The sequence below is a fragment of the Meleagris gallopavo genome, chromosome 2, assembly GCF_000146605.3.
Source record: "Meleagris gallopavo isolate NT-WF06-2002-E0010 breed Aviagen turkey brand Nicholas breeding stock chromosome 2, Turkey_5.1, whole genome shotgun sequence".
Taxonomy (NCBI): Eukaryota; Metazoa; Chordata; class Aves; order Galliformes; family Phasianidae; genus Meleagris; species Meleagris gallopavo.
The window spans coordinates 33,449,716-33,475,924 of NC_015012.2; the positions used below are offsets into that span (position 1 = coordinate 33,449,716).

Sequence of the window (26,209 nt, forward strand, 5' to 3'; positions counted from 1 at the left end):
GTACCCGCCGGTGTCGGCTGCCCGGGCCCGGCGGCAGCGCAGCGCTCTGTGGCACCGGGTGCGCTGAGGGAGCGGCCGGCGCGGGGGTTGCGCGCGGAAGTGCTGAGTTCGTTGGGAGCCGAGCTGTCAGCCGAGCGGCGTTTGTGCGGGCACGGGGTGACTGCCGGCTGCGCGGCCTGCGAGAGCCCTGAGTGAGGAACCGCGGCTCCGGGCTCGCTTTGCCTCGAGTCGCTTCGGGTGTGACCTTGGCAGATGCTCAGCGTGTGGCACTCCTGCGTTCCGCAGTGCCTGCCCGCAGTGCTTATCCGTGCTGTGCTGTAGCTTTCTTCTGAAGTTAGCTCAACGTGTTTGTGTGATGATAGCACGTAGTGTTTTATCAGGCTCTACTGGGTTCATGCTACAAGTACTACTGCAGATTATGCCCTGCTATGATTCATTCAAATAGCTATTGACTTAAATCATTGCGTTATCAAATAGTAAAAAAGCTGGACTGTTTAATTGTTCTCAGTACAGCAGTAATTGTACTTTCCCAGAAATGCCCCTTGCTTGCACTCTTTTTAAAGCACAGTGCACAGACCTGTCCCAATAACACTGTGCTGCTGTCACTGAATTTTTTGTTTGCATTTTAAGATTTAAGGTGAGCATTCTCTCTATGCCTAAAACGTTGGTCTCACTCTTGTTTATAAGCTTCCTTCAAGTACTGGAAGACTGCAGTGAGGTTTTCCCAGAGCCCCATCTTGTCCAACCTAAACAAGCTCAACTTCTTCAGCCTTTCTTCATAGGAGAAGCGCTTCAGTCTTTTAATCATCTCTGTGGCTCTCCTCAGGACCCTCAAACAGCTCCACATGTTCTTGTGCTGAGAGCCCCAGACCTGGATGCAGTACCCCAGATGGGGCCTCACAAAGGCAGAGCAGAGGGGGGCAGTCACCTCCTTCTTCCTGCTGGCCGCCCCTTTTTTAAAGCAGCCCATGATATAGTTGGCCTTCCAGGCTGCAGGAACACACTGCTGGCTCTTGTCCAGCTTTTTGTCCATGAGGACCTTCAAGTCCTTCTCAGCAGAGCTGCTCTGAAGTAATTCTTCTCCCAGTCTTTAGACAAATGTGGGATTGTCCTAATCCAAGTGCAATGTCAGGTTCTTGTGGGCCCACTTTTTGAGGCTGTCCTGGTCCCTCTGGATGACATCCCTACCTTAAACCCAAGACGTGAAACCTCACAACCAAACATAAACCAGCACTACTCACCCACCACTTTGGGCTGGACAAGGCCAATTATGGGGATTTGGATGTTTGGGGAATTATGTTCATATGATAGGCTTTGCATAGACATGGTTTAATTAAGAGTCTCATATGGAGAAACAATGTGATCACTATTTTGGTGCTTTAAAATGAGAAAATGGATTATGATATATTATTGCTTTTCTGGTTAAAAAAATGTATTGTCAGAATTAAATGCTTTTTTTTTTAAAAAAATAGAGACTTTAATATTATGGTATAATGGTACTTAAAGATTTCTCATAGAACACTGAAGGATTCGTAACATTTACTGCTACATGCCACCTGTTCTTAATGATATATTTCATGTATTGTTTCAGGAATATGGTACAGTTGCTACTATGCAGCTGGATGTTGCTGACTAGTGTTTCTATGAGCTTGCTGTTCCACCTGTCTGTTGTTCAGAATGGCAAAAAACCCTAATTTTCAGGAAGTTGGTCACCTGCCCACAGGCTACGTCCATTGTAGACCTTCAGAGAGCTTTACTGGTGAGTACAACAATATATTTTCCTGAGAAACTTAAGAATTTAGTTATATGCTATTTTAACCATGTCACATCAAGTGCATTAATACTGATTTCACATGAGTTTTAATAAATCCTACGGTATTGTTCTTGATATGTAGCTGAATTTATTCCTGCTGTCCTATCAGAGAAATACCTGTCTAAGCAAAACGTAAAACAGTAGCACAACTATGCTTGGGAACTGAAAGGTATAGTAGTGTGTAACTGTCCATGTGTTTGAAGTAAAAGTGTTTTTGGTACTGATGCTGTCATTGAAAGGCATGGTAAATAGAATTAACATCCAGTTTTCTTTTAATTATTTCCACAAAGAAGAGTTGGAGATTACTTGAAAGTTCTGGGAGTTCCACTTATTTGGCTTTTCATTTTCTGAATCTCTGAATTCATACTGTGTGGATTATGTTATTATCAGGTATTGGATAAGTATGGCCAGTTAGTTCCTTGGACATTCACAGGTAATTATTAGTATGATAACTTACTTAGTTAATATGATATCAAGATTTTAATTAAAGTTAGAATTTACTTTTTTTTTTTAACTATTATGTGCACATACAGATTAATTCCAATAATACCATGAGTATTATATTTGTTTAGTTAGGTTTTGATTGAGGAGTCACTGTGAGTTGTTCATATGTAAGTCAATGTGATTTAAAATGTTGTAGTGTTGTGGGTAACTTTTTTTGTTCTGTAGTGTTGTGACTTATGTATGATACATAATTTCTCTAAATACCATAATGGTATGTTAATGAAATGGGAAAAGTTGAGGACATGTTTAATCAGTGGGGTTCCAAAATGCAGGACGCTTTCTGCTTAAGGATCATCTTGATTAAAACATTTTCTTCCTGGTGTTTGAATCTGTGTTTTTGTTTGGGTTTTGTATGTTTGTCAAGTTAGGGGGACATTAATATAAATGCAGCATCTTTTTTCCGTTTTCTTTCTAGAGGCCCTTTTAACATTTGTTTTTTATGCCTCATAATGTAGGGTAGCTTGATTCTCTGGGTGACATTATGGAAAATCTCAGAACTATACAGAACAAAGGCTGGAAATATTATATCAAAGTAAAAGGATGAGAGAATTAATGAAAGAAGGATACTTTTTTTTCCTCAGAAGTATTACTTGACTTGTGCTTCAGTGCTGAATTACATTTTTCCTGACATTGATGTTACAGAGTAAATTAATGATATTTGCAACTAAATTCTAAATATCACATCTATCAATAGCACATCAATCCTTTCTCCTGTGAACCTAAAAGAAACAGTGGACAGGCTTTCATAATTTTGTGGGCTTGCATCAAGCCATAGAATTACTTGTTTTATTCCTGGTGCTTATGAAAGCTTTACGCGTGTAAACTGAAATTCTTTGCAACCTGAATGTACTACAATGTGAACAATTTCTCTTTTGGAACAAGGTGTTATTTTTTGGTTGCTTTTTCTCCTTGTTACAGTTTTCACTCTGCCTGTGAATATTGATACTGTTACTCAGAAGTCCAAAGGAGCCTCTGTGGTTCTGACAGAATCAAAGTACTTACGTTTTTTTCTGTACACTTATCAAATCCAGAGATGTTATTTTATTGTACCAGAGAATAATAAGATTTTTGTATAAATAGCACTTAAGAAATTTCTCTATGTAATTCTAACAAGAGCTGTATTATTGTGATATAACCAGATGATAACGCAGTTGTTTCAGGGATATGAAATTTTAGCTCCGTGTTTATAATCTGGACTTATTTCACAAAGTTTTTAATTCTGTCACTTGTGTGTTCACTTGCTAATTTTTTTTCCATTTAACTATTTTTAAACTTTCAGTAGTTTTGTTGCTTGGCTTTTTTTTAATATAAAGAAAAAGAAATTTCAGCATATTCATGGACAATTTCTTATATCCTTTTTTCTGCGTAGTATAAAAGTATTTCTTCCCCTTTCAGTAAAACAACGCTGTTTTTCCGAAGGCTGTCTTTAATGATAGCCCAAATGGGGCAGGGGGGGTGACATGGTTTTGGTCTTTGCTGCAGTTCTGGTTCGATGTAGTTTAGTCAAGAAGTCATTGTGGTTTTTGTTGCTGAGTATTGTAGGTCACAATATTGCATGCTGTTACATGTTACAGATTATTTATCAAAAAGGGAATATAGCAAGCTGGAAACTGACTTGGTGTTTTTTTTCTAACCTTGACATGCCGTATAATATTATAATGTTATGTTATACAATAAATACGAGGCCACATTTTTTTGCATCTTTAGTAGTAAGATGGCCACCAGTACGTGGGTCTTCTGTTTCAATTCTGGATAGAAGAGATTTGTGGACTTTTCTGACATCATAGGTGCAGTTTAAAATCATTTCAATATTAATAGCTCCTCAAACTTGCTGAGAAGATCGTTGTACTTAACCTATATCTGTGGCATGAACAAAGCTGCAGCAGCTGACTTCTGAAGCATCTGATTAGCTGTTAATAGCTCCTGGAAATTAGGTTATGGTTCTAGTAAGAGGTTTATAAATGGCTTGGCCTTTTATCTGCAGTTTGTTAAATGTTCTTCTCTGATCACAAGGAAGAGCAAAGGAGTGTATCTGAATGGAATGTCAGTGATAACAGAAGATGCTGGAGAGTTCATCATAAAGGATTTTGCTGAGCTTCAGGCAGCTTTTGTCTTTTTTTACTGTATTTTGAGTTACAACCAAGAATGCTGGTTGTAAAGTTCAGCTACACAGGTAGACTCATAGCAACTCACCACAACTAAACCAGTATATTACTATTCACTTCCTCAAACAAGAAATGTGCAGGTCTCTTCAAGGGCTGACTTTATGAACACCTCTAAATAATCCAGAGTGGGAGGATCTGAGGTCATGTATTATTTGGTTCTACATTTCAAAGACAAGTCTGCTCTCATACAGTGCTTCTTTGTGTGGAATACTGATGAAACTTGCATTAGAAATGTGTAGTAGATGGGTAAATAAATTGTAGTTCTTCTTCAGTATAGTAGTGTTACCCACGGAAAGTATGTAAGGCATGTGCATAGCTCTCATAGACCTGTAAGTTTTCAACCCTTTGCATCATCAAGCATTTGAAGGGCTGCTCAGCCAGGGCTCGCAGCTATTCTTTGTATCACATAGTTTCGGTGATCAGTTTGAAACTGGTAATCTAGAATAATGCATCATCCCAGCAGTGTGGGGAGCGCTGAACATCTATGAAACAAACTTAGTTTGCATCTGACACAAAAGGACTTGGAAATCTCTGCTTTCATCACCTGCTTTAGTCCAGGATGTTGATATCAGACTGTCATTATCACCTTGTTAGCAAGTGCCCCCAGCTCAGACTTTGTGCTTGTTTAGAGGTAGATTTATGTACCCTTAGCAGGGAAGTGTTATTTTGATTCTATTTCTTTCTTTATTCATTTATGTGAAATGGAAACAATTTTCCCTTGGACCCTTTGCCCTGTTGGCATATGACAAAACGTACAGTAGCAGCAAACAAAATGAGCGTGCAGCCAATGGCTTTTCCTTATTTTAGCACTTTTATTGTCTCCCAGTTTTGTTCAAGCAGTATCTATTCCCAGTTTTACAGAAAAACAAACAAACGAACGAACCTGGATGAACAAAAAAGTAAAATGTAGAGAAAATGGAAGTAAAATAGATTTTAAAACCAAGATGTGCCTATCCTAATACATGCTTGTAGCATCTTAAATGGCATTCTCTAATTAATGATAAGTGGAACTAGTGGAAGAGAGAGAGTACGTTTTGTTTGATAATATGCATGTAATTTGTATGTAATTGGGTTGCCTGGCTATTGTGCATAACAATGAAGATGAACAACAGTATTAACAGACTTAAAAGATATGGAAGGTATGAAGGAATATGGATGTTTTTGATTTGCAACTGAGTAACAAACTCAGCCTTTTGTTTGCTTCTTTAGTGTAATAAAAGGTTTTACATTTTGAGGACATTTCAATTTCACTGTTGTCTATGCATTCTCAAGTAATTATGCTGTGATAAATACCGTTGCTTATTGCATCTTGATTGATGTGAATTAAGTTAATCTTGCTTGTTACAAAGCAAATGTTACTAGAATTGGATCTGTTGCATAGATCTGCTTGGTGCACTGTTGCTTTACATAAATGTAAATAAACCAGTGCAAATGGAGGAAACATTCTGTTATGGAAAAAAAAAAAGCAAGCATAAAAAATAATTTATTCTTATGTCGGTGTAGGAGAATAACTTCATACAGTGTTCTGTGTTACAGCTAGACTGCCTCAAGTTCCTTGGGCAATATTGCTTGTTCCATTGGAATGCCTCTGTGGGCAGACAGCTTCTAATTCAGATGGCAGAGACAGCCTGTGGAAAGCTGGGTTCTGCTCCCACTCATATTGTGATCTGTCATCAATTTACTATTTACTTGGCTATCTTTTTCTCCAATCTGATTTGCTGTCTGTACCACTTTTTCTAGTTTAGTTTAAAGTTCTTTGAAATGATGTTTCTGTGATATCTTGATTTTGTGTTGAGTTTCCAGGTGTTTTGAAGCACATACAATTCTTTACCCCCTATCCATGTGTTTTCCTTTCTTTGTTCTATAAAAATGCCTGGAAACAGATATGCATTTTCTGATTATACTTCAAAATATGGCTAAAAATGCAGTCGTGTCATGAGTATTTCACATAGAAGATTAATGTGTTAGCTGTATGCAGTATATGGTTTTCTGTACACACCATCTTACTTTAGCACTGAGAATGTGCCCATTTAGAAAAGTGATCCGTCGTTGTAGCACAGGAGGTGACACTGAAAATACAGGTGATTACTATGTGAGGGAGCTGACCTTTTTTGTTGAAAAGTAAACTGAAAGTTGACAACCTCATTTAAGACTGAAATAGTCCTCTGGATGCTTTTGCCACTGAGACTTAGCGTGATAAAGCATCAGGCATAACTTTGAACAGTTATATTCTTCCAGTTCTGGAAAGCTAATTGGAATTCTTCAAGGATGGATTACAAACACTGTTGGTTTTACTCATGGCTGATTTTAGTAGAGGCTTCAGAGTTGAGATTAAGTTAAATTGGCCAGCTAACTTTTTTCTCTGTAATTATTTACGTTTTAATTCAGACAAAAAATATTGTTTATAGTGGTGATTGTAATTAAAAATGTTTAACTTTTATTCATTTTGTTTTAAGTTTTTTTTTAAGTAAATGGATTGATGGAGGAGCAAGATGATGGAATTCTCTGAAATATTTTTGACTAGAGTTGTTGATGCCAGCTCCCCTGAGTCCTGTTATAAATTACCTTCAATAGAAAACCTCTTTGTTTCATTTTCCTCGTAATATATGAGAGAATCAGAGAGAGAACTTAGACTAGTTCCTTTTTTTTTTCATAACTGCATTTTTCATCATTGCTGTTTCTAAATATGCCCTTTATAGTAGTTATTTTCTTTCTCTCTGTAGGCTATCAATATCATCATCCCTCCAAGATGAGTAACAGCCATCCACTTCGTCCTTACACAGCTGTTGGTGAGATTGACCATGTTCACATTCTGTCAGAGCATATCGGTGCTCTGATGAATGGGGAAGAATATAGTGATGTTACCTTCATCGTGGAAAAGAAACGTTTTCCAGCACACAGAGTGATCCTGGCTGCGAGGTGCCATTATTTCAGGTGAAGCATAGCTTTTGTCAGGCTCACTGCAAATTTTCATGCAGATAAGATAAACATTATTTCTCTATGAACTTTTCAGTGTGTAATCATCTGTCCATTGAGCGTGACCTTTTCTGCACGAATGTTTCCCAGCACATCAAGTCATTGTGTCCAGATACAAAAAGATAAATACCATGTCATGATGTTATTCTTTTGACCTTCATTAAATTGGACTTTGAAGTTATTTTCATAAATTCAGGAGGAAAATAACTTTGGAACAGAAAAGTTCTGCTGTAAAATTTTTTGATTTCTCAGAGCATGGATAGTGTGCTTCTGTGGACTGTATTAATCAGAAGTTTACTTTTGATGTGTTGAAATCAAGTATTTGAAAAGGTCTGTTTGATTTAGGTTAGAATATTTTAAAACTAGGAATAATACTAATGCATCTCATTTTAAAGATGTGGGACTTTTCACTCTAAATAGAATCACTTTTCTGGAAAAAGATAATTATGAATTTAGTTTCTAATTTACCCCTCTGACAAAACTGCAGTATGAGAGTGAATTGTGTTCAAACTCTATACCACACTTTAAAAACAAAACAAAATCCAACAGATTATGGGTATATTTAGTTTTCTTTTTCCTCCTAAAGATGCAGGACATCTTTAGGCTTGTCTCATGTTGAGTTTAGCAAATCCCAGGTTTCTTGGTCTTTTATTCCTTACTTTAATCCACCACTGCTGTTATGGTGATGAACTAGTTGTTTCACTTGTTTTCTGCCATTTTTTGTTTTTTCTTTCTTCTTCACTTTTAACACTATTTAAAAACAAAAACAAAACAAAAAAAATCAGTAACAACAGAAAACCCAACTGAGTTTCTGCTTTGCAACTATTGCTCAAAGTAGAGATGGAGCAATTGTTCCATAGAATAAAAGCATGATGCATTAGAATATTATTCTTTCCTGTGCACTGTTTTCAGTGGTCAGCTGTACTTTAAATGACATGTAGGGTTTTTTCTTTTGTAGATACAGGGAAATCATCCCCTTTGCATCCCCTGTGTTGTTACTTGCCATTTTGTTTCTCTACCTTTTGTATGGTTTTTTGTTTATGTGTTTGTTTTTGTTGGTAAAACAGATATTTCTAGGTTGTAAATTTCTCAAATTTTATCTTCTTTGTAGAGCATTACTATATGGTGGAATGAGAGAATCTCAGCCTGAAGCAGAAATTCCTCTTCAGGACACAACTGCAGAAGCTTTTACCATGCTGATGAAATATATTTACACTGGTCGTGCCACACTACGAGATGAGAAGGAGGAGGTCCTACTGGACTTCCTAAGCCTGGCACATAAGTATGGATTTCCAGAACTGGAGGATTCCACATCTGAGTATCTTTGCACCATACTTAATATTCAGAATGTTTGTATGACATTTGACGTTGCCAGTCTTTATTCCCTTCCCAAATTGACTTGTATGTGCTGTATGTTCATGGATAGAAATGCTCAGGAGGTACTCTCCAGTGAAGGCTTCTTGTCACTTTCTAAGGTATAGTTTTTGTTTGCATTTTTCCTCAGGATTATTAATTTTTTTTGCATACATTTCGTGATTAAATACTAATGGTGTAAAATACAAGCTTATAAGTTTGTTAACAGTTATTTCTTGGTATTCACAGGACTGAAACAATTGGAAGTATTCAGACCAAGGTGAAGTAAGAAACCTTGGTGATCCATTCTGAATTTTTTAGAAATTTAGTTCTGATCACTCCCTGTAGCTAAAAACAAGAGTATTCTGGTAGCTGGGTACAGACAACTTAATTTTACCTTGTATTTTTTTTATCTGTCCTTGGAATAGTATTGCTTGGTTTCTGAATGTTGCCCGGTAGTTGTAAAGATTTGAAGATAGAAGGTACTCCATTTTATTAATTTCTTGATATGGGCAATCTCTGTCATAGGCAGTTTTCCACAGTGTAGGCTGCAGTGTCCTGAGGCTTGATGTGATTTATATTGCTGATTATTTGTGCAGTCTGAAATCATGTAATATGATGGTATTGCAGGGTGTATTTTTTTTAATTTTATTTTAATATATTTGTTGTTGTTAGATGCATAAATATTTGTGTAAGATTCAGGCAATTCTGTGCTATTGAATTATTCCACATTCTCTGGAATGGTCTTTGAGCTGGGCATAATAGTGGTTTAATGTTTTCAAGTAGCATTTAAGTGAAGCAGCAAAGTATCTTGAATGAAAGATAGCTTAATTATACTTGAAAAAAAATAAAGAAAAAAAGTGTTAAAAGTGTTAGTGGAAAAACTGTGATAGATCAGTTCCTTGAATAAGTACAAGACATTTCTGCTTTGCTGACTAACTTGCTAGCTGTGTAGGGAAAGGATGGTTTTTCCCTACGGTAGTCTGTCATACTCAGCTTATTAAAGCTGAGTTCTGAAGGCATATACTTTCTGAAACCTCTGTTGTAACCAATCCTGGCATATAAAAGAGATTTGCGCCTTTCTGAGGCAGACTTCTAATTATTTTGCTTGCTAAATGGAAGTCAGAATCCATTCAGTTCTTTTTGTTCTCATTTTGCTATCTGTGGATTATTTGCATGAGTAGGAATCACTGAGGGTTTTACCTGCTGATACCAAGTTTGTCCCAAAAGAAAGAGAAAAGGGATAAAAATGCCCATGTAATTAGAAAGGGTTTGAAAAGGTAATTCCAACCCTCAGTTGACATTCTTGCGTCAGTCATCTTATGTTAGTCTAAGTTTAAAGGAATGTTTTGAATTGTACTACTAAATCCCCAAATTAGTTCTTATATTGTTTATTACCTTAAATTTACTTACATAATTTAATATAACTTGGAATAAAATTGATTTTTTTCCACATTTCCTTTCCATCTTATTTCTCACAGTGGATTAATAATATTGTTTAGTATTTATCTTAGAGATTTACTGAATCTTCAATAAGAAACTAAAACAAGGCATAGAAACAATACTGAAACTGAAGATTGTCTTGTTGTGCAATGCTCTTAGTACAGTACAGTGATTGTAGACTAATGCAGATTTTTTGTTATTTCTTAATCAGAGAAACTAAATTGGATTTCAGGAATCTTAAGAGGACTTTTGCTTCTACTGTGTGCTATTTCTAATAGTCATTCTTTTGGAGTTTATTTTTAACAACTACAAGTTCAAATGAGCTAAAAGAAATAAACAAAAACTTCTTTTTCTTTTTTCCTTTTATTTTTTATGTTCTTCCAGGCTGCTCTTCTAAGTATCGTACTGAGGGACTCTTTTGCAGCTCCTGAGAAGGACATTTTTCAAGCCTTGATGAATTGGTGTAAACATAACCCCAAGGAAAACCACGCTGAAATCATGCAAGCAGTGCGTTTGCCACTAATGAGTCTAACAGAACTTCTAAATGTTGTAAGACCTTCTGGATTGTTGTCACCTGATGCCATCCTAGATGCCATTAAGATTCGTTCTGAAAGTCGGGACATGGATCTCAACTACAGGGGCATGTTAAGTAAGCATTTTTATGGTTTTTTTTCCCTCTTTTGCTGTGCTGTAGCTGTCTGGAAGGTATGGTTAATTTGTTCTTTGAATTTTTATTTCTCAGGTGGGAAATAACATTAGTCAGCATTTTTTCTAGGTTTGTGTCTCAAGAATTGCTCAAATATGTGCTTTGTTTTAAGAACATATTTTCCTTGAGGAATTGTTATTTTAGTAAAAAATCTTTTTGGGGAAAAATGATTTGTTGTGTGCTAAATGAAATTTCAATTGTTTTACATTGATGTTGACTTGTTTATGATATATCCATCTTTTCTCCAATATTTTTGATTTTTTGTTACCGTTGACATGTTTGCCCAAATAGCATAAACAGATTTTCCAAATTGCGAAGTGGAAACAAACAAAAAAAAGCCTGAAAGCCTTTTGTTTGGTTTCTCTTATTTCTGCTCACTGTTAATTCAACAAGAATATCTAATGCTGAGGTTTTTGAAGATACTGTTGCTTTTTATATAGTATATGATGTATAGACTATTTGCCCCACAGCAAAGAATAAAGTTTTCTTTGACAGTTTGCCCTGAAGTCTGTCAGTCATGCAGAATAAGCCATGAAAAAGGTAACAGATTTCCTAGAATTGCATCTCCCATTTGTTTTTCTTTAGAAGTTAATATATAACTTAATATTTAAAAATCAGAGTTAATACTTTGATACTGTAAAAATAAATACAAGGCATTCTGTTGACTGTCCAGAAAATACATTTTTCAAAGTGGAACGGTACCTTCTGACTCCTTTTCCTGCTACCTGACATTGCAGTAACAAGGTGTTTGTAATCTCTGAATTTCTATCTTTTCCAAAATCACAGCTTTCTAAAAATTTGATTTTCTATGTTGTTTTAGTACTTGTTCAGACACTTGGGTTTTTCTTTGTAGAAACACTGATGACCAGTTGCAAAAAAATAGTTGTGCATTACTGCTTTTGTAGTTTTTGTGTAGAAATACTGTAATACAGTACAGTTAATTTTTTACCTCTTTAAATGTTGTACGCTCAAGTGTACCACTGAATGTTCTTTAGATACATGAATTGGTTAATTAATATTCTGTTAAATTTCATACTTCTCTTGCCGACGTATTTGAAGAGTTTCAGATGGACTTTTTTTTTCTTAACACTGGTGTCATATTTTCCTCAAAAAAGGCTGTTAAAAATGTCTTTTTAATAGAATAGTTGGTCAGTGTATTGCTTTGTAGGTAGCTATCATTATCACTGGTTTTCTTAATGGGAGATTTGTTCCTAGGTTACTCAGATTGATTACTTTGAGATGGTGACTAAGGAGGCTTATTTTACTGGTCTCTTTAGCTTTGAGCCAACATATTTAAAAGTTTTCTGTTAACTTAATAGTCTTTTACTCAGTTTCATTTGGCTTTCATGTCTTGAGCATTTTGCATGGTTTTAGTTTCCTTCTACTTCAAAACAGAAATAAATTTAAAAAATTGAATTTATGGCAAGAAGTCGGGACAAAAGGCCCCAAAATGATGAGTGAGATTGTGAGAGACTGATTGCAAGGAGAGACTAACTAGTCCAAAAATTTCTGTTCAGGTGGAAAATGACAATTGAATAAGGAAGGTACATTAGAATTCCATAAAATTGTGAAACACCCTAAGAATATAGATACAGTATAGTAGTCAATCATCACTACTTTAATCGTGCGAGACCTAGGTGGCATCAGAAGAAATTTCTAAAATCTATTTTCAAAATGCATAATTACTTTGTGGTCATAATCCTATATCGTAGAATTATAAAATAGCTTTTATTAAACCAGTGAAAATAATTTCTAAAATTTACATCTCTGTATTAAACAGCAAAGAACAGTATCTTCTTGTTTAGGAAATGGAGCTGCGGATTGCTGGAAACCATGGGTTTACAGAGGTGGTATTGCTCTGCACGGACTCTCCTTTTGTAATTCTTTCTTTGAGCGTCTGTTTGTAACCAGTATTGGAGAAATGATAATGGCAAACAATCTTCATTTTAACTGAATACAGTCGATGTTCAGAACATCTAACTTGCATGATGTGAGTATAAATATTAAACAATTATTTCCTTTTCTTCTTAGTACCAGGGGAAAATATTGCAACAATGAAGTATGGAGCCCAGGTTGTAAAAGGGGAGCTGAAGTCTGCTTTATTAGATGGAGATACTCAGAACTATGACTTGGATCATGGCTTCTCTCGACACCCAATTGATGATGACTGCCGTTCTGGTATCGAAATCAAACTCGGCCAGCCATCAATAATCAACCACATACGAATACTCCTGTGGGACAGAGACAGTCGGTAGGTGCCAAGTTGACTTAGAGAGGGGAAGGTAATGCATTTTTTACTTGTGATAACACATAAATGCAGAATGTTCATAAAGATTTTATTAAAACAGCATGATACCATGTTGGGGATGACAATGACAAGTTTTGTTTGAAAACACTGTTTTTTAAATATAATTGTTGTTACATATGTGCAAGACCTTATTAAGCAGTCTTAAAATATCTTCTGACACGTCAGGCGTATTCTTTGTTTTCATTAGATATATTTTTACTGAAAGCTTATGTAATTTAAATACTTTTAGTTGTTTTGTTTTCTATTTGTAATTTAATTTCCAGCTATTAATGTAAAATTGAGTATTCTAGTTCTTATGCAGACATATTCATCCCAGACATTGGAAGAATGTTTAGAGTTTTTCAGTATATCAAAATTGTCAAGAGATAATATCTCTGATAGTAATTCAGGGAATGAAAGTTTATTTGGTATAGAATCATGGAATTGCTCAGGTTGGAAAAGATCTTAAAGATCATTGAGTCCAACCACGACTTAACCATACTACCCAACTCTAACTCCACTAAATCATGTCCCTGAGCACCACATCCAAATGGTTTTTAAACACATCCAGGGATGGGAGCCTATTCCAGTGTTTAACAACCCTTTCTGTAAAGAAGCATTTCCTGATATCCAACCTAAACTTACACAACTTGAGGCCATTTCCCCTCGTCCTGTCACCTGTCACCAGTGAGAAGAGACCAACCCCGCTCTCGCTGTGAGCACCTTAAAATGTCATCACAAAAAATTTTTAATTTGGAAAATAGCTAGTGCAGGTATTCGTAAGCAATATTATTTTAAAAAACAATAGAACGTTCTATTTATACTCCTAACACATCATTATCTCTCATATTTTTTTGTACTTACAGACTAACAAATGAGAATTGCAAAAGTTTTGTTTTCTTGAGCAAGCTGTGTTATTTTAGAACAGAAAACATTTATGTTCTACTGATTTTTTATTTTTTATTTTTTTTTGTAAATTAAAATTTATTTAGAATATTAATTACAGTTATCATTCATGTTTTTTTTTTTAGCTATTTAGTTGTTTGAAGTGAGTTCAGCTGAAGCTTACGCCTCTTTTCTTTTTGGAAAGACTGAAAAGTAAAATTTTAAAAGGTGCAATAAACAACTTTTTACAATATTAAAGTATTTGTCACAGATCAACCAAGTAAACCCAGTGTTCAATGAAATTTTGAGAAGTATTAGAGGCAAAAATAGTAGTTCTCTTGAATTTTTTTAAAGAGCTGGTAGTTTGTAAATTGCCTCTCATTTACAAGACGTAAATCAACTAGCAGCTCCTGAAGCTGGGAGTGGAGATTTTGGAAAACATTCTCCTTAGCACAGTTTACTCAAGAATATTCTGAACTTAAGTAGAACAAGCCATGATTGGCAGCAGAATCAGAGAGGGTGGACTTCTTCATCACAGAATCACAGAAGTACCAGGGTTGGAAAAGACCTACAAGATCACCCAGTCCAACCAACCACCTATCACCAATAGTTCTCACTAAAACACCTGTGTTCATAAAATACAGAGATTACGGTGGTTTTGTGGTTTAGTATTTAGTTTCTGTGCCACCCTAGCTTTTTTATTTCTTATTTCTTTTTCTGTGGGAGATGTATTATTATTATTATTATTATTGATATGGCAATAGTAATATCTGCATCACTGGTAGTTCACGTTTATTCCATGCAAATGGAATACAAATTATTATTTTATGGCTAAATATCATTGAATTTGAAGGTTGCCATTGCATTTCTGAGGTGATGGTCTTACCTGATTACTGCAGATTGCATGTTAGGATGTTTCAAGTCATTCTGAAAATGTCTCTTAATGTAACTGCATGTGAATTTGTTATCAAAGCTAACTTAGAATAGGGATCTCTTCTAGATATTTTAGATACAGGATTGTGGTAGGAGCAAATAGCCTTCTTTTCAGTATGACTGAAATCCAGAAGAAGTTGAAGAAGTTAATATCCAAGGTGTGGCTGTTCATATTCTAACCCATTGTTTATTTTAAAATCCAAAGGTCTTACTCCTACTACATTGAGGTGTCCATGGATGAGTTAGACTGGATTCGAGTTATCGATCACTCTAAATACCTCTGTCGGTCCTGGCAGAACCTGTATTTTCCTGCCCGAGTTTGCAGGTTAGTGCATGAATGCAGTGTTGCACAACTATCATTAAATAATGCAGATACCAGAAAAATTGCTGGGTTTTGCTACTGTATTACATCTTTCTGGTAATGTATGGTATACACAACTTTCATCAGCCATCTTCAAACAAAAGAAAATGTCACTTTTGCATTTTGATATAACTGCATTTGATAAATTTCAGATATCCTGTTTTGAAATCTCTGGTACTTCTCTCTCTCTCTCTTTTTTTCTTTTAATGATTTTTAAAATTCTGCTATCTCTTTTCGCTTAGAAGTAAACATCATTCCTTGGCTGTCCAAAGCTTTTAAATGCTTTTAAATATTTGTTTTATGGCTTGGAAATGTATTTTCATATATATTCATGTATTTTGTATCTTCTGTTGTTGCACTGAAAAAGTATTTTTCAAGTTGTGGAAGAGAGAAAGGAGAGAATTAAGATATAGGAGGTTTGAGTAGTGTTATGTGAAGCACAAAGCAACTGAATGAGCTCATTCATTTTTGAGCTGATAGTGTCATTTTACTGGAGGTGCTGGGAGTTCTGGAAGATACTTGTAATCACACCAAACCAGCCCAAGCAAAATCCATATTAATCTTTTTGATAGAGAAACAAATATCTCTGTATATTCCAAAGAGACTGTTGTCATTATGCTTTGCCTTATAAAGGAAATGCCCTATATATAGGGCATGCGTGTAGTAATTATTATGTAGACAGACTTCTCAATCACTCAGCAATTACTGAAATCTTCAACAAAGGGAGGCACTGTTGTTGTTTTTTTTTCCCCACAAAGAATGATTTCTTACTCTGATGGTCACTGCTTTATAGGAAGTTCTAGAAAACAGTTGTCTATGTGGAAAAAATATGGTAGGTTACTTGTGAGCCATTTCAGAAATAACTGAATTCCTGTCATTTTTGTCATCCATTCTGAGTGTAATTGGCTTGCAATTTATTTTTCGTGATGCAGACAAATGCATTTTCACCTTTTCCCTGTAAGTTCTGTGATTCTGATGTTACTGTATTTTCTTTCTGAAATGGTCGCAGCTGTCTGCATGTCTGATAAAGTCTCTGCTTAAAGGTATCTCTGTTAAATCATCTAGCAATTATGAAACGCCTCATAGAGTTTATAGGTACTTGGTTTTTTCTTTGGTTTGTTTTTTTTTTTTTAATTGATTTTGTTTCTGGTTTTGTTGTAGTTGTCTTTTTTTGTTAAGGTTTTTTTTGTTGTTGTTTTTTCCCCTACTTGGTAGAAAATGGACAGGTTGTTACTAGGTCCTTTTTTTATTTTATTTTTTTATTTTTTATTTTTTATTCCCTCCTGTAAGCAAGAAGATTTGAAGAGATCTAGGACGTTAGAGTGCGAATTCTTTTAATCTTCCTTCAAAAAGACAGCAATTCTATGGCCTTATCCAAAGACTTGTCCCAAATTGATTTTCTATTTCAACCTCAATTTGTCTGCTTGTCACAAAGCAAAGTGCTTTGTGGTAACATTGTATTGGGTGACTGAGGAGTAATGGAGAATTGGAGAGATTATTGACTGTGATTTTATTTTACACACCATTTTCAAAACAAGAGAGTAGAACATGCCAGATTGAAGGTCAGCCTGGTTGTCTAATATACTAGAGCAATTGTTGAAATGTAGATTATAAAGAGATAATCAGACCTGAAACATTAGGCAAGCATAGTTGCCTTCTTGAGTTATCTTTTACATTCTTTAAATCTTTTCAGTTTTCTCTTGATTTAACTCTTTGAGTCACTACCCATTTTAAAAACCAAATTCAGTGTCTCTTTCACACTAGCTGAATGAAAAGAATGCAACGTTCTGACAGTTGTTGAGTAAAATGCATGTAACTTATATACAGTGAATTAAGACCAGCACAGTGCTCTTGCTTAGTCACTTATTGCATCATGTCTATTATAACCTTTACTGTGATTTTGATTTTTTTAATGTATGGAGCATTGTGAATTATTCACAACAGATATAGAATTAAGGACATTACTGTGCATCCCTCATGGGAAGAACTTGTGGGACACTGGGACCTCAGCAAATGAATGTTAAAAATTCCAAAAGTCTTCAAACAGGCAGTGCTCTTTTGTATTTTTATCCTTTTCACTTTTTTGTGCTTTTGTTTTTGTTTTGCAGTTTCATCTTCGTGCTTTATCCTAGTTCACAAGTCTTGCAAACCTATTTAAAGCTGTTAGAAAAAATTGAAAATTTTGAGAGGTCTCAAATCAAATGTAACCACAAGGTGTCACTGTAACAAAAGTCTGAGACAGACTTAATGTGCTTTTATTAAGCAGCAATGATAGCAGGTGGTTTTTTTGTTCTGTGCCTCAGGAGTTTTTGATACTAGTGATTACACCATTTATAATCTTCTACCTGAGTGCAGACAAATTAAATTCTAGACCCTGCTTCTCCTGAGCTTTTGGAGGGCAAAAAAAAAGACAAAATGTAAAAAAGATTCAATAGGAACACAGTTCTAAACATTCCTTAGTTTATAATGTTGGTAATTGCCAACATTAGGCAACCAGGTCATGACAGACAAAGAGATGTTGTTTTAAAATATAGGTTAGACAAGTTCTTTTTTCCTTAATTCACCTCAGTCAGACGGCTTCAGACGTGTGCTTACTAATAGTGGTGGCACAGTTGCTTTATTTTTCTTTCCTCTTGTATGAAGCATTGAAGTTAGTAACTGATTAAGCAGAAGTCTTTCACTTTCAGCCTTACCAGTAGATCTCTGAAAACCTTATCTGTAGTAGGTACCCAGTGTTCCTGTGCTTAGTAGAAATGCAATAACTTGCCAAATGGCATTTGGAATACGGTTCAATCTGAGGACATGTTGAAACAAGAGAGGAGTTAACTCTTGAGGAAAAAGCAATTGAAACACTTTACCTGGTACTTAAAATAGAAAACAGTGTCTGCAACTCTAATTCAGCACTTGTGTTTTTTGAAACAAGCAATTCTATTTCCAACCCTCGTGCCCCTGCAGAGTGGTGTTTAGTGAAAGCACATAGACATCAAAAAGGGGATTTTGAATTTTGTTTTCACTTAAAATCCATCACTGATGTAACTGGAGAACACAGACAGAGAATTGTTGGCATGAGCACTGGTAAGGCCTTCAGAAGATCCAGAAAGCATCGGAGAGGGGGGAAGACTGTCATTAATAGCCTTATAAAAATAACTTCTTATGAATGTATTGATTAACATTGTGCAACTGAGACATCCTTCCTTTACTTACTGTACACGGGGAATAAGAATGCTTACAAAGGCAACATGTTAATTTGAGTAGCTTGTGTAGCATGCTTTGGGAGGCATTTACTGCTGTGAAAATATTTTATTCCTAACTGTGCAGCTATGCTGACGTTTCAGAGTTTAGAAAAAAATATCTTTCTGGATAAGACAACTCTTTTATCTCTGGATAACTAAAAGCTTAAAACCTTTAGCTAATTAAATACCGTATACAATACAGTGATAATGTAACGTCAGAGATAATTTTAAAAATATCATGGCTTGTTTTTATAGTAACATGCTATTAAATGAAAACAATTTTGAAATGTTATTCCAAACCTTTAAAGTCTTCACTGATGTTATTTTGACAAACTGGTTTTCACTTCAGGCACACAGTTCTGGTGTGGTTGGGTTTTTGAGTGTTTGTGTGTGTGTGGTTTTGTTGGTTTGTTTATTTATTTAGTTATGTTTTGAGGATGGGGAGAAGAGCTACTCATTCTTTCTAGAACAAGTGCTTGCATCAAGGATTTTTTCTTGGCATATTTCTTGACCCTTGCCTTTTAAACTTCTGAAATGCATGGAAATGATTTTCTGAAGTATATGTTTTAGTAATTAGGTGCTGCTTGCTTATCTTCCTCTCTCTCTGTGTCTTTTTTATGTTTTTTTCAGCATTTTTCTTTTCAGTATGTATTCAGTTTGACCTTTTTTTTTTTTCTAGATAAGGAGGTAGTCTCAGATTTTTAAAATGGTGTAAATCTTCTGTGGAAGATCAAGAAGTCTATTGCCTGCCTGTGGCAGAATGTTTATTGATTTAAAAGATCCTCCTTTCATCTTAGTTCATGTGTACTTTTGATCCTAACTGTGCACTTCTGAGACTGGCTGTAAATGTGTTCTTTTTGTAGCCATATCGAAGCTGATTTCTCTGCAGGCTGAATCAATAATATTTTTCATCAAGAACTTTATCAAGACAGCTTTTTTCTTAATTCTTTCCTTTGTCTCTGCCATAATAATTTCACTTTCCTAACTTAAAGAACCCAACTCATCTTTGATGAAAAAGCAGAAAATGTAGTGTGAATTTAAGCTGTTGATGGCAACCTGCCAGACAGCTCATCTTCTGAAAAACGTGTTTGTGAACAAGTGCGTGTAAAGGAGTTAATATAGCTTGTATGGAACTATGTGGAAAAAAAAGCCTGCCCATCCAGTTTGTTGGCTGCAAATTGCAAATGTATTTCTATATCCTGCAAATATATGACTTGTTCTTTGGTTTATAGTTTAGAAGAAACAGTCAACTTCAGGTGATCTAGATTACACATTCTTGTTGATTGACATGTACTTTTGTAATTTGTTTAAAACAGGTATGTATTCAGAACTTCTATGTGTTCATTATGAATTTAGAAACAGCAAATTGTTTTTAGGTCTATTTTTAAGTGGTTACATCTCATGAGAAATCCAATATAATTGAAAATTATTAGTAGCTATTCAGCTTTATATAAAGATACACCTAAACACTGAATTATAAAATTCTACATAATAATTTTACAGCAAGATCGGTTTTAAAGTTATTGCTGCATAAGACAAATCTGTATTTAGAAAATATCTTCAACCCTTTATTGCTTTCCAAAGGCTAGAATTAACTGTGAAAGCGTATGTGCTTACAAAGACAGACTTTACACAAGGAGATTTTCTTTTGCCAAGTTTGTAAGAATTCTCATTTATTTTAGTTTGTTTATCAATCATGGCCATCTGTGGAATTTGTTTGATGTCATTGTATGAAGCATTTATCTTTCTTCCCTTTTCTAAGCACATAACGGGCATGGTTTGTTGACATGCCTAAAACATTGTACGCTTAAAATCACACATTATTAATATTCAAGTTGTGTATGAGAAACCTAATAATGTGTTTGTGTATACTGTCTTCTCAATTTCTAAGTTTGTAAAGTGATCTGTCGAACAGTGCTGGGCCAAGCACAGCTGTGGAATAATTTGGATGGCATTAAGAATGTTGTAGTAAAGCAAACATGTCTGTCGTTTAACTCGCTTCTCCATTCAGAAACTGCTAATTATCTTCTACGTAGCTCTTTTTCAACGTATAAACCAGTGTATGAATGATAAAGCTCTGAAGTACACTGCTTCATTCAGTGTCGCTTTGCTCTTTGAAAAAGTGCTTGTAGAACTTGTGATACACTGGAGCTTGTTGAGTTTGGACTGTCTTTCTCATCCCAGTTTCATCTAGGAAGAGCAGGCTGAGAAGATAGGACACCAACAGTTGAAAATTAAAAAGTCAAGCTGGGAAGACCTAAAAGCAAAACTGAACAAATTTAAATTAATAGACTATTTGTATAAAGTTGCATAAGCATCTGCAGTGGACAGAAATGAGTAAAGGAAAGAAAGCAAGAGCAGAGAAAGAGGGGCCACAAAATACACAGCATGTTTTAAAAAGAAAATCTCGAAGTGAGGTGAAGAGTATTTTAAAATAAACTGTTTTCTACTGTGGTGATAATAGGAAAAAACATGCGTGATTTATCATTTTTGGGCTAATCCTATGATTCTGTGATTCCATGCCTTTTTGACCACTCGCTTTGGAGTTACTTGCCATCAGTGCAGCATTTGACTGCTCCAAAAAAGAAAGAAAAAACTTGCAGCCGCACTGATGAGAATATTCCTAGGCTGCTTCGCAGCAAGATAATAGCTTTCATGGGTTGTCTTTACCTCATATTGACAGTATTCTGCAAATTAAAAAAAATAAAACTTATTTCACTTTCAGAATTCATTAACTAATGAGGGGGTATAATCTAGTTACATAACACCTTCTCTTTGGGGAGAGGGATATGGGGCATTTTCCTTAGTTAATGAGTGCAATTGCAATCTTCTAAAATAAATGATACATTCTGGGGTTAAAATCAGTATTTTCTTTCAGGTTCTATAGTGTTGAGGGGGAAATTTGATTGTTTTGCTGGTTTGTTCTGAAGTGGCTAAGAATTGGAAAAATCTTGAAAAGCTCTTATGAATAAATAGCTTGAGACTTCTTCAACTTCGAGAGAGCTGATTCTTCAAATGTGCAGGACTTGTGGAAGGTAGTATGTGATGTCAAATCACACAAACTTATAAGTTTATTTTTGCATTGGCTTTTCAGACACCCTTTTTTTTATGGTGCCAAAATTTGGATAATGGGAAGAGATCAAAATAATTATTTTAAAAAAATATTCAAGAGACAGTAATATAATGCTGTTTCTGTAACAAGCTTTTTAGAGTCTGGAAATTAAGGAGTTGAAATGTCAGTTGCTTGGACATTTAAAGAAAAAAAAAGGAGTAAATCTTGAGCACCTAATATTAAAGAATGTAGTTTACCTTAACTGTGCCTTACAGTATGTGTCCAGCAGTCATATTATTTAGTGCATATTAATAAACTTGCTATGTATAAAATACACTTTTTAAGAACTATAAACTAAAGAATTAAAAATATACTTGCTTTTTTTATTATTTTGTAGTTATTACTTTAATGAAAGAATAAGTAGGAGGGCAATATACTATGTAAAATGATTATCACAGAATCATAGAATGGTTTAGATTGGAAAGCTCATGTCCAGCACCCCTGCCATGGGCAGAAATACCTTTCAATAGATCGAGCTGCCCACAGTCCCATCGAACGTGGCCTTGATTGCCTCCAGCTGTGGGGCATTCATAGGTTCTCTGGACAACCTCCTGCACTGCGTCACCACTGTCCACTGTCATACTGAAGAATTTGTTCCTTATATTTAATGTAAATCCACATTTTTTTGTTTGTTTTCTTTTGTTTTGCTAGTAATAATGATTTACTTACGGTTTGTTGTTCTTTAAGAAAGGCACCAGAGTATTCTTAATTCTGATTTAATATGTAGGAAAACTAAAGATAGGTGGAACACTGCATATGTGCATGCATAGACATCCTTCCCATTTGGGCTGTATTTCATCCCTTGCTTTCCTTTTTTTTTTTCTTTTTTTCATTGAAGGATTTATTGTATATTTAGATGATTTTAAAACTTCAGTAGATCGAAACAGAATGAAGGGCTAGAAGACATTATCACTGATTATTCCAGCTTTTACTAAATTATAAAGCATATATAACAGCTGTAAAGAGAGATTGCTTCCTAGGTCATATTTTATCTTGACGTAGTAGATAAGTGTGTAAATGAAAGGGAAACAAATTGTTTCGATATAGGAAATCGATATTATTTCTTCTGAGTGAAAGTGAATGAAATTGAAATAATTCATTCTTGTGTGAAACTAGAAACTATAAATGTATTTTATCCTCTTCCAGCAAATTGACATTCTGCACATTAGTAACAAGACAACGTTCCTCGTAACAATGGTAGTCAAATACATTCATGTGTACTGAATTATGGTTGAGAAGGAGAGGTTCACCGTAATTTCATGTGATTTACATAGAAGAGCATATAATTCATCATTTTAATAGAAGCTGGTATTAATTTCAAGGCCAGGCTGGATGTGGCTCTGGTCTGGCGGTTGGTGACTCTGCCCATGGCAGGGGCATTGAAACTAGGTGATCATTGTGGTCCTTTTCAACCCAGGCCATTCTATGGTTCTGTGATTGTTAGAAAACCTTATTTTCAGACATCAACCCTTTTTATTCTTTGCACTATGGAAAGTTTGTAGTTACCTCTGAGTTCCTAAGTGTCATCTGATTTGTGGGAAGATACTGTAGACTCTATAGACTTCCAATTAGTAGTCCTCTTAGACATGCATTGGCAGTTTCACATCTACCTCCTAACTGGTCTTTGCCACGCATGTCTGGAATTTAATCAAATTTGGAGTCAGCACATCTAGAATACTTCATTTCCACACATAATATGCAGTTTCTTAGAATTCTGCAGAGAATGAGACCACCTTAACGGTACACGTGTGCAAGTTGAGTTTGTGGAGTTGTAGTAATGATGTACAAGCAAAGTATAAGGAAAAGTATTTACAGCCACCAGAAATGTTGATTTCCTATCATCTTTGTGATGACAGAGGTAACCAAAGCAAACTGTCATAGTCACGCAAAAAACAACATCTTTCTGATTTGATGATGGTCATGGCAGAATAGCTAGAAAATGACTGTCTTGTAGACACTGTACTCATAAGTATTTTTCGATCCAAACTTTCATGGATTGGTTTACAGATTAATAGTATGCCAAAATACTTGCTAATAATTTATTCTTCTTTGCCAAAAACTGATTCCCTTATGTTATTCATAACTGATTTGTTATTAGGAATTCTTACGTTGCTAAAATTTCAATAAAAATTCAGGAGAGTGTTTTTAAGCCAACTCTCTGTGTGTATTGGGTTGTTATTTTCTCAGCAGTACAAATGCTAGAGATTGAGGTTGCTAGCTTTAGTTTTCACGTGATGAGATGCTCTGCTGAAAGATATGTAGCTAGATACATACTTTTCTGGTACATAAGAATTGTTTGGAGGTTATTACTCTCATATATCCAAGCACAGATTCATATAATTTTTCACAGATACAGCGTGACAAGAATAAAGGTTGGGTGACTTCATAGCAACATAATTCTGGATACTAACTTACAGTAAAACATTGTTGCAGGAAACTATTTTTGTACATTACATTTTATTTAACAAAGAGCAGAGGAACACCCCTGAGACCTGATAGAGAACTAGAGTCTAAATAGTATTTTGATGGCCTTTTAGAGGATCCTTTTTCTATTGGCAGTGTTGGGGAACCTCAGATGATTCCTTTCTACAGAGTAGCTTTCCCAGTTGTGGCTAAATGATGTGAATAATTACTCTTTCATTTGGGAAGTGTTTTCTGTTATAAGTTTCATGTTATGAAGTAGAGATATGTGATAGAAGAGAGTAATACTGCTTCTTTAGAGAAATGTTAGTAAAAAGACAGGGTGCAGGTAAGGCCTATGCTTAGGAAATGACTATTGCTATTGATATATTAATTGATATTGAAAGAAAAAATAATTTTGGAGGATATCTTCAGAACAAGTTATTTTGCTGGTCTGAAGTAAGGAACTGCTCAGGGACATGATTTAGCAGAGAGCTGTTGGAGTTAGGGTAGTATGGCTAGGTTGTGGTTGACTTGATGAGCTTAAAGGTCTTTTCCAACCTGAGCAATTTTATGATTCAAGGGGCAACAGATAGTTGCCCCCTTATTTCACTGGTGTTTGTTTCTGTATTGTGATATAGTTTTTAATGAATTATTTGAATGTATACAATTTTATCTGTATTTTTTTCGTTTTAACAATATTAGTTTGTGTCTAAAATAATGCAAAAAGGCATTCAGCAAACGAAGATTTGACTGAATGTTTTATTCTGTATTACAGATTTGTGTAGCGTGTGTTTCTTCAAAAAAAAATTTTGTTAAAGAATCTTCCAAATCATCTGATAAGAAATATTGCTTCAAGTAATGCACAGAATGGAGACTGTGTCTGCCTATCCTGTATTTACCTGTATCCTCGATTAGCTTTGGAACTAGTGGTTCTACTGTGAGGCAACTCAGTTTAAAATGTTACTGAATAATGCATTGTTTTGCATATTTCAGGATGATTGTATTAAAATGTGGTGTTTGGTGGGTGTTGGTGTTTGTTTTTTTCTGAAGGGAGATAGGAGAACTGAGAGGCAGTGCAGTTTTTGACCAGCCTCTTGAGCTTTTTTGAGGAATTCACAGGTGTATTGTTTTTAAGTACTTTAAAATTAGCCATCTGACTCGAAGGTATCTCTTCTCTGAATATTTATTTCAGTTAAACTTACATTTTTTTTCCACTTTGTACTGTGGATGATGAGTGTTTGAGCTGTTCAGAAATGAACCACCAAATTTGCTTTCTACATTTAAAAAAAATTGCATGGGCAAAGGATTCATCTAGGCATTGAAAAGCATTTGTTACCTCATTTTATTTTGAAGTCCTGCAGTATATTGTTTAAAATTGTCATCTTGGTTAAATACATAATCTCATCTTTATGTAGCTTCATATCTTACATTGTATGCAACTACTGTGATGAAATTGATAAGTTAAATGCATTAGTTCTCTTCTGTGTTACATAAAAAGGAAATGTTGCAATATGGAAATTGTGTGGTCGTTACATCAATTTCTAAAGTGCATGTGGGAGGAATGATTATTGATCTAATAGATTTAATAGTTCACATTCAGAATCTATGGAATAGAAGTAATATTTTGCAGCTGAATAGCTGCAGAGTGTAATCTTTCAGACAGAATTCTGAAAGCAGCTATAAAACTGGAAAACGACATTCTTTTATTTTTCAGGTATTTGGGTGGCCTTGAATTCATTTTCAGAATTCATTTTCATATTGTATCTGAATATGTATATTATTGAAATCATTCAGATGAGAATTTGTTTTGGGTGTTAAAATTAGGAACCATGTAAGGGGTTGCAATGGAAATTACTTGAAGTACTTACAGCACTTAAGATAAAACAGAGGTCAGTGCAGGAACCACAAACAATGGAGAGTGCTTTTTTAGAATGCCTGTCATATCAGGCTGATAGATGAGACTGAACTTTTTGGTTATCTCTGCTGTCTCTTTCCTATTTCTGCTGATTTCTTTTTAAGGAGAAAAAGGTTTCAT

At 35.1% G+C, this 26,209-nt stretch overlaps 1 protein-coding gene across 1 annotated transcript in view; it reads left to right on the top strand.

The window, feature by feature from the left end:
- The first annotated feature begins 1,591 nt into the window (after nucleotides 1-1,591).
- The window catches only part of BTBD9 (BTB domain containing 9), an 86,075-nt gene continuing 61,457 nt past the window's right edge, over nucleotides 1,592-26,209 (top strand). The window contains exons 1-6 of the mRNA XM_010706917.2: nucleotides 1,592-1,759; nucleotides 7,206-7,416; nucleotides 8,570-8,933; nucleotides 10,639-10,903; nucleotides 12,992-13,211; nucleotides 15,271-15,390. Coding sequence (XP_010705219.1) covers nucleotides 1,678-1,759; nucleotides 7,206-7,416; nucleotides 8,570-8,933; nucleotides 10,639-10,903; nucleotides 12,992-13,211; nucleotides 15,271-15,390 — 1,262 coding nt within the window. The 5' untranslated portion in view covers nucleotides 1,592-1,677. The remainder of the gene's footprint in view (nucleotides 1,760-7,205; nucleotides 7,417-8,569; nucleotides 8,934-10,638; nucleotides 10,904-12,991; nucleotides 13,212-15,270; nucleotides 15,391-26,209) is intronic.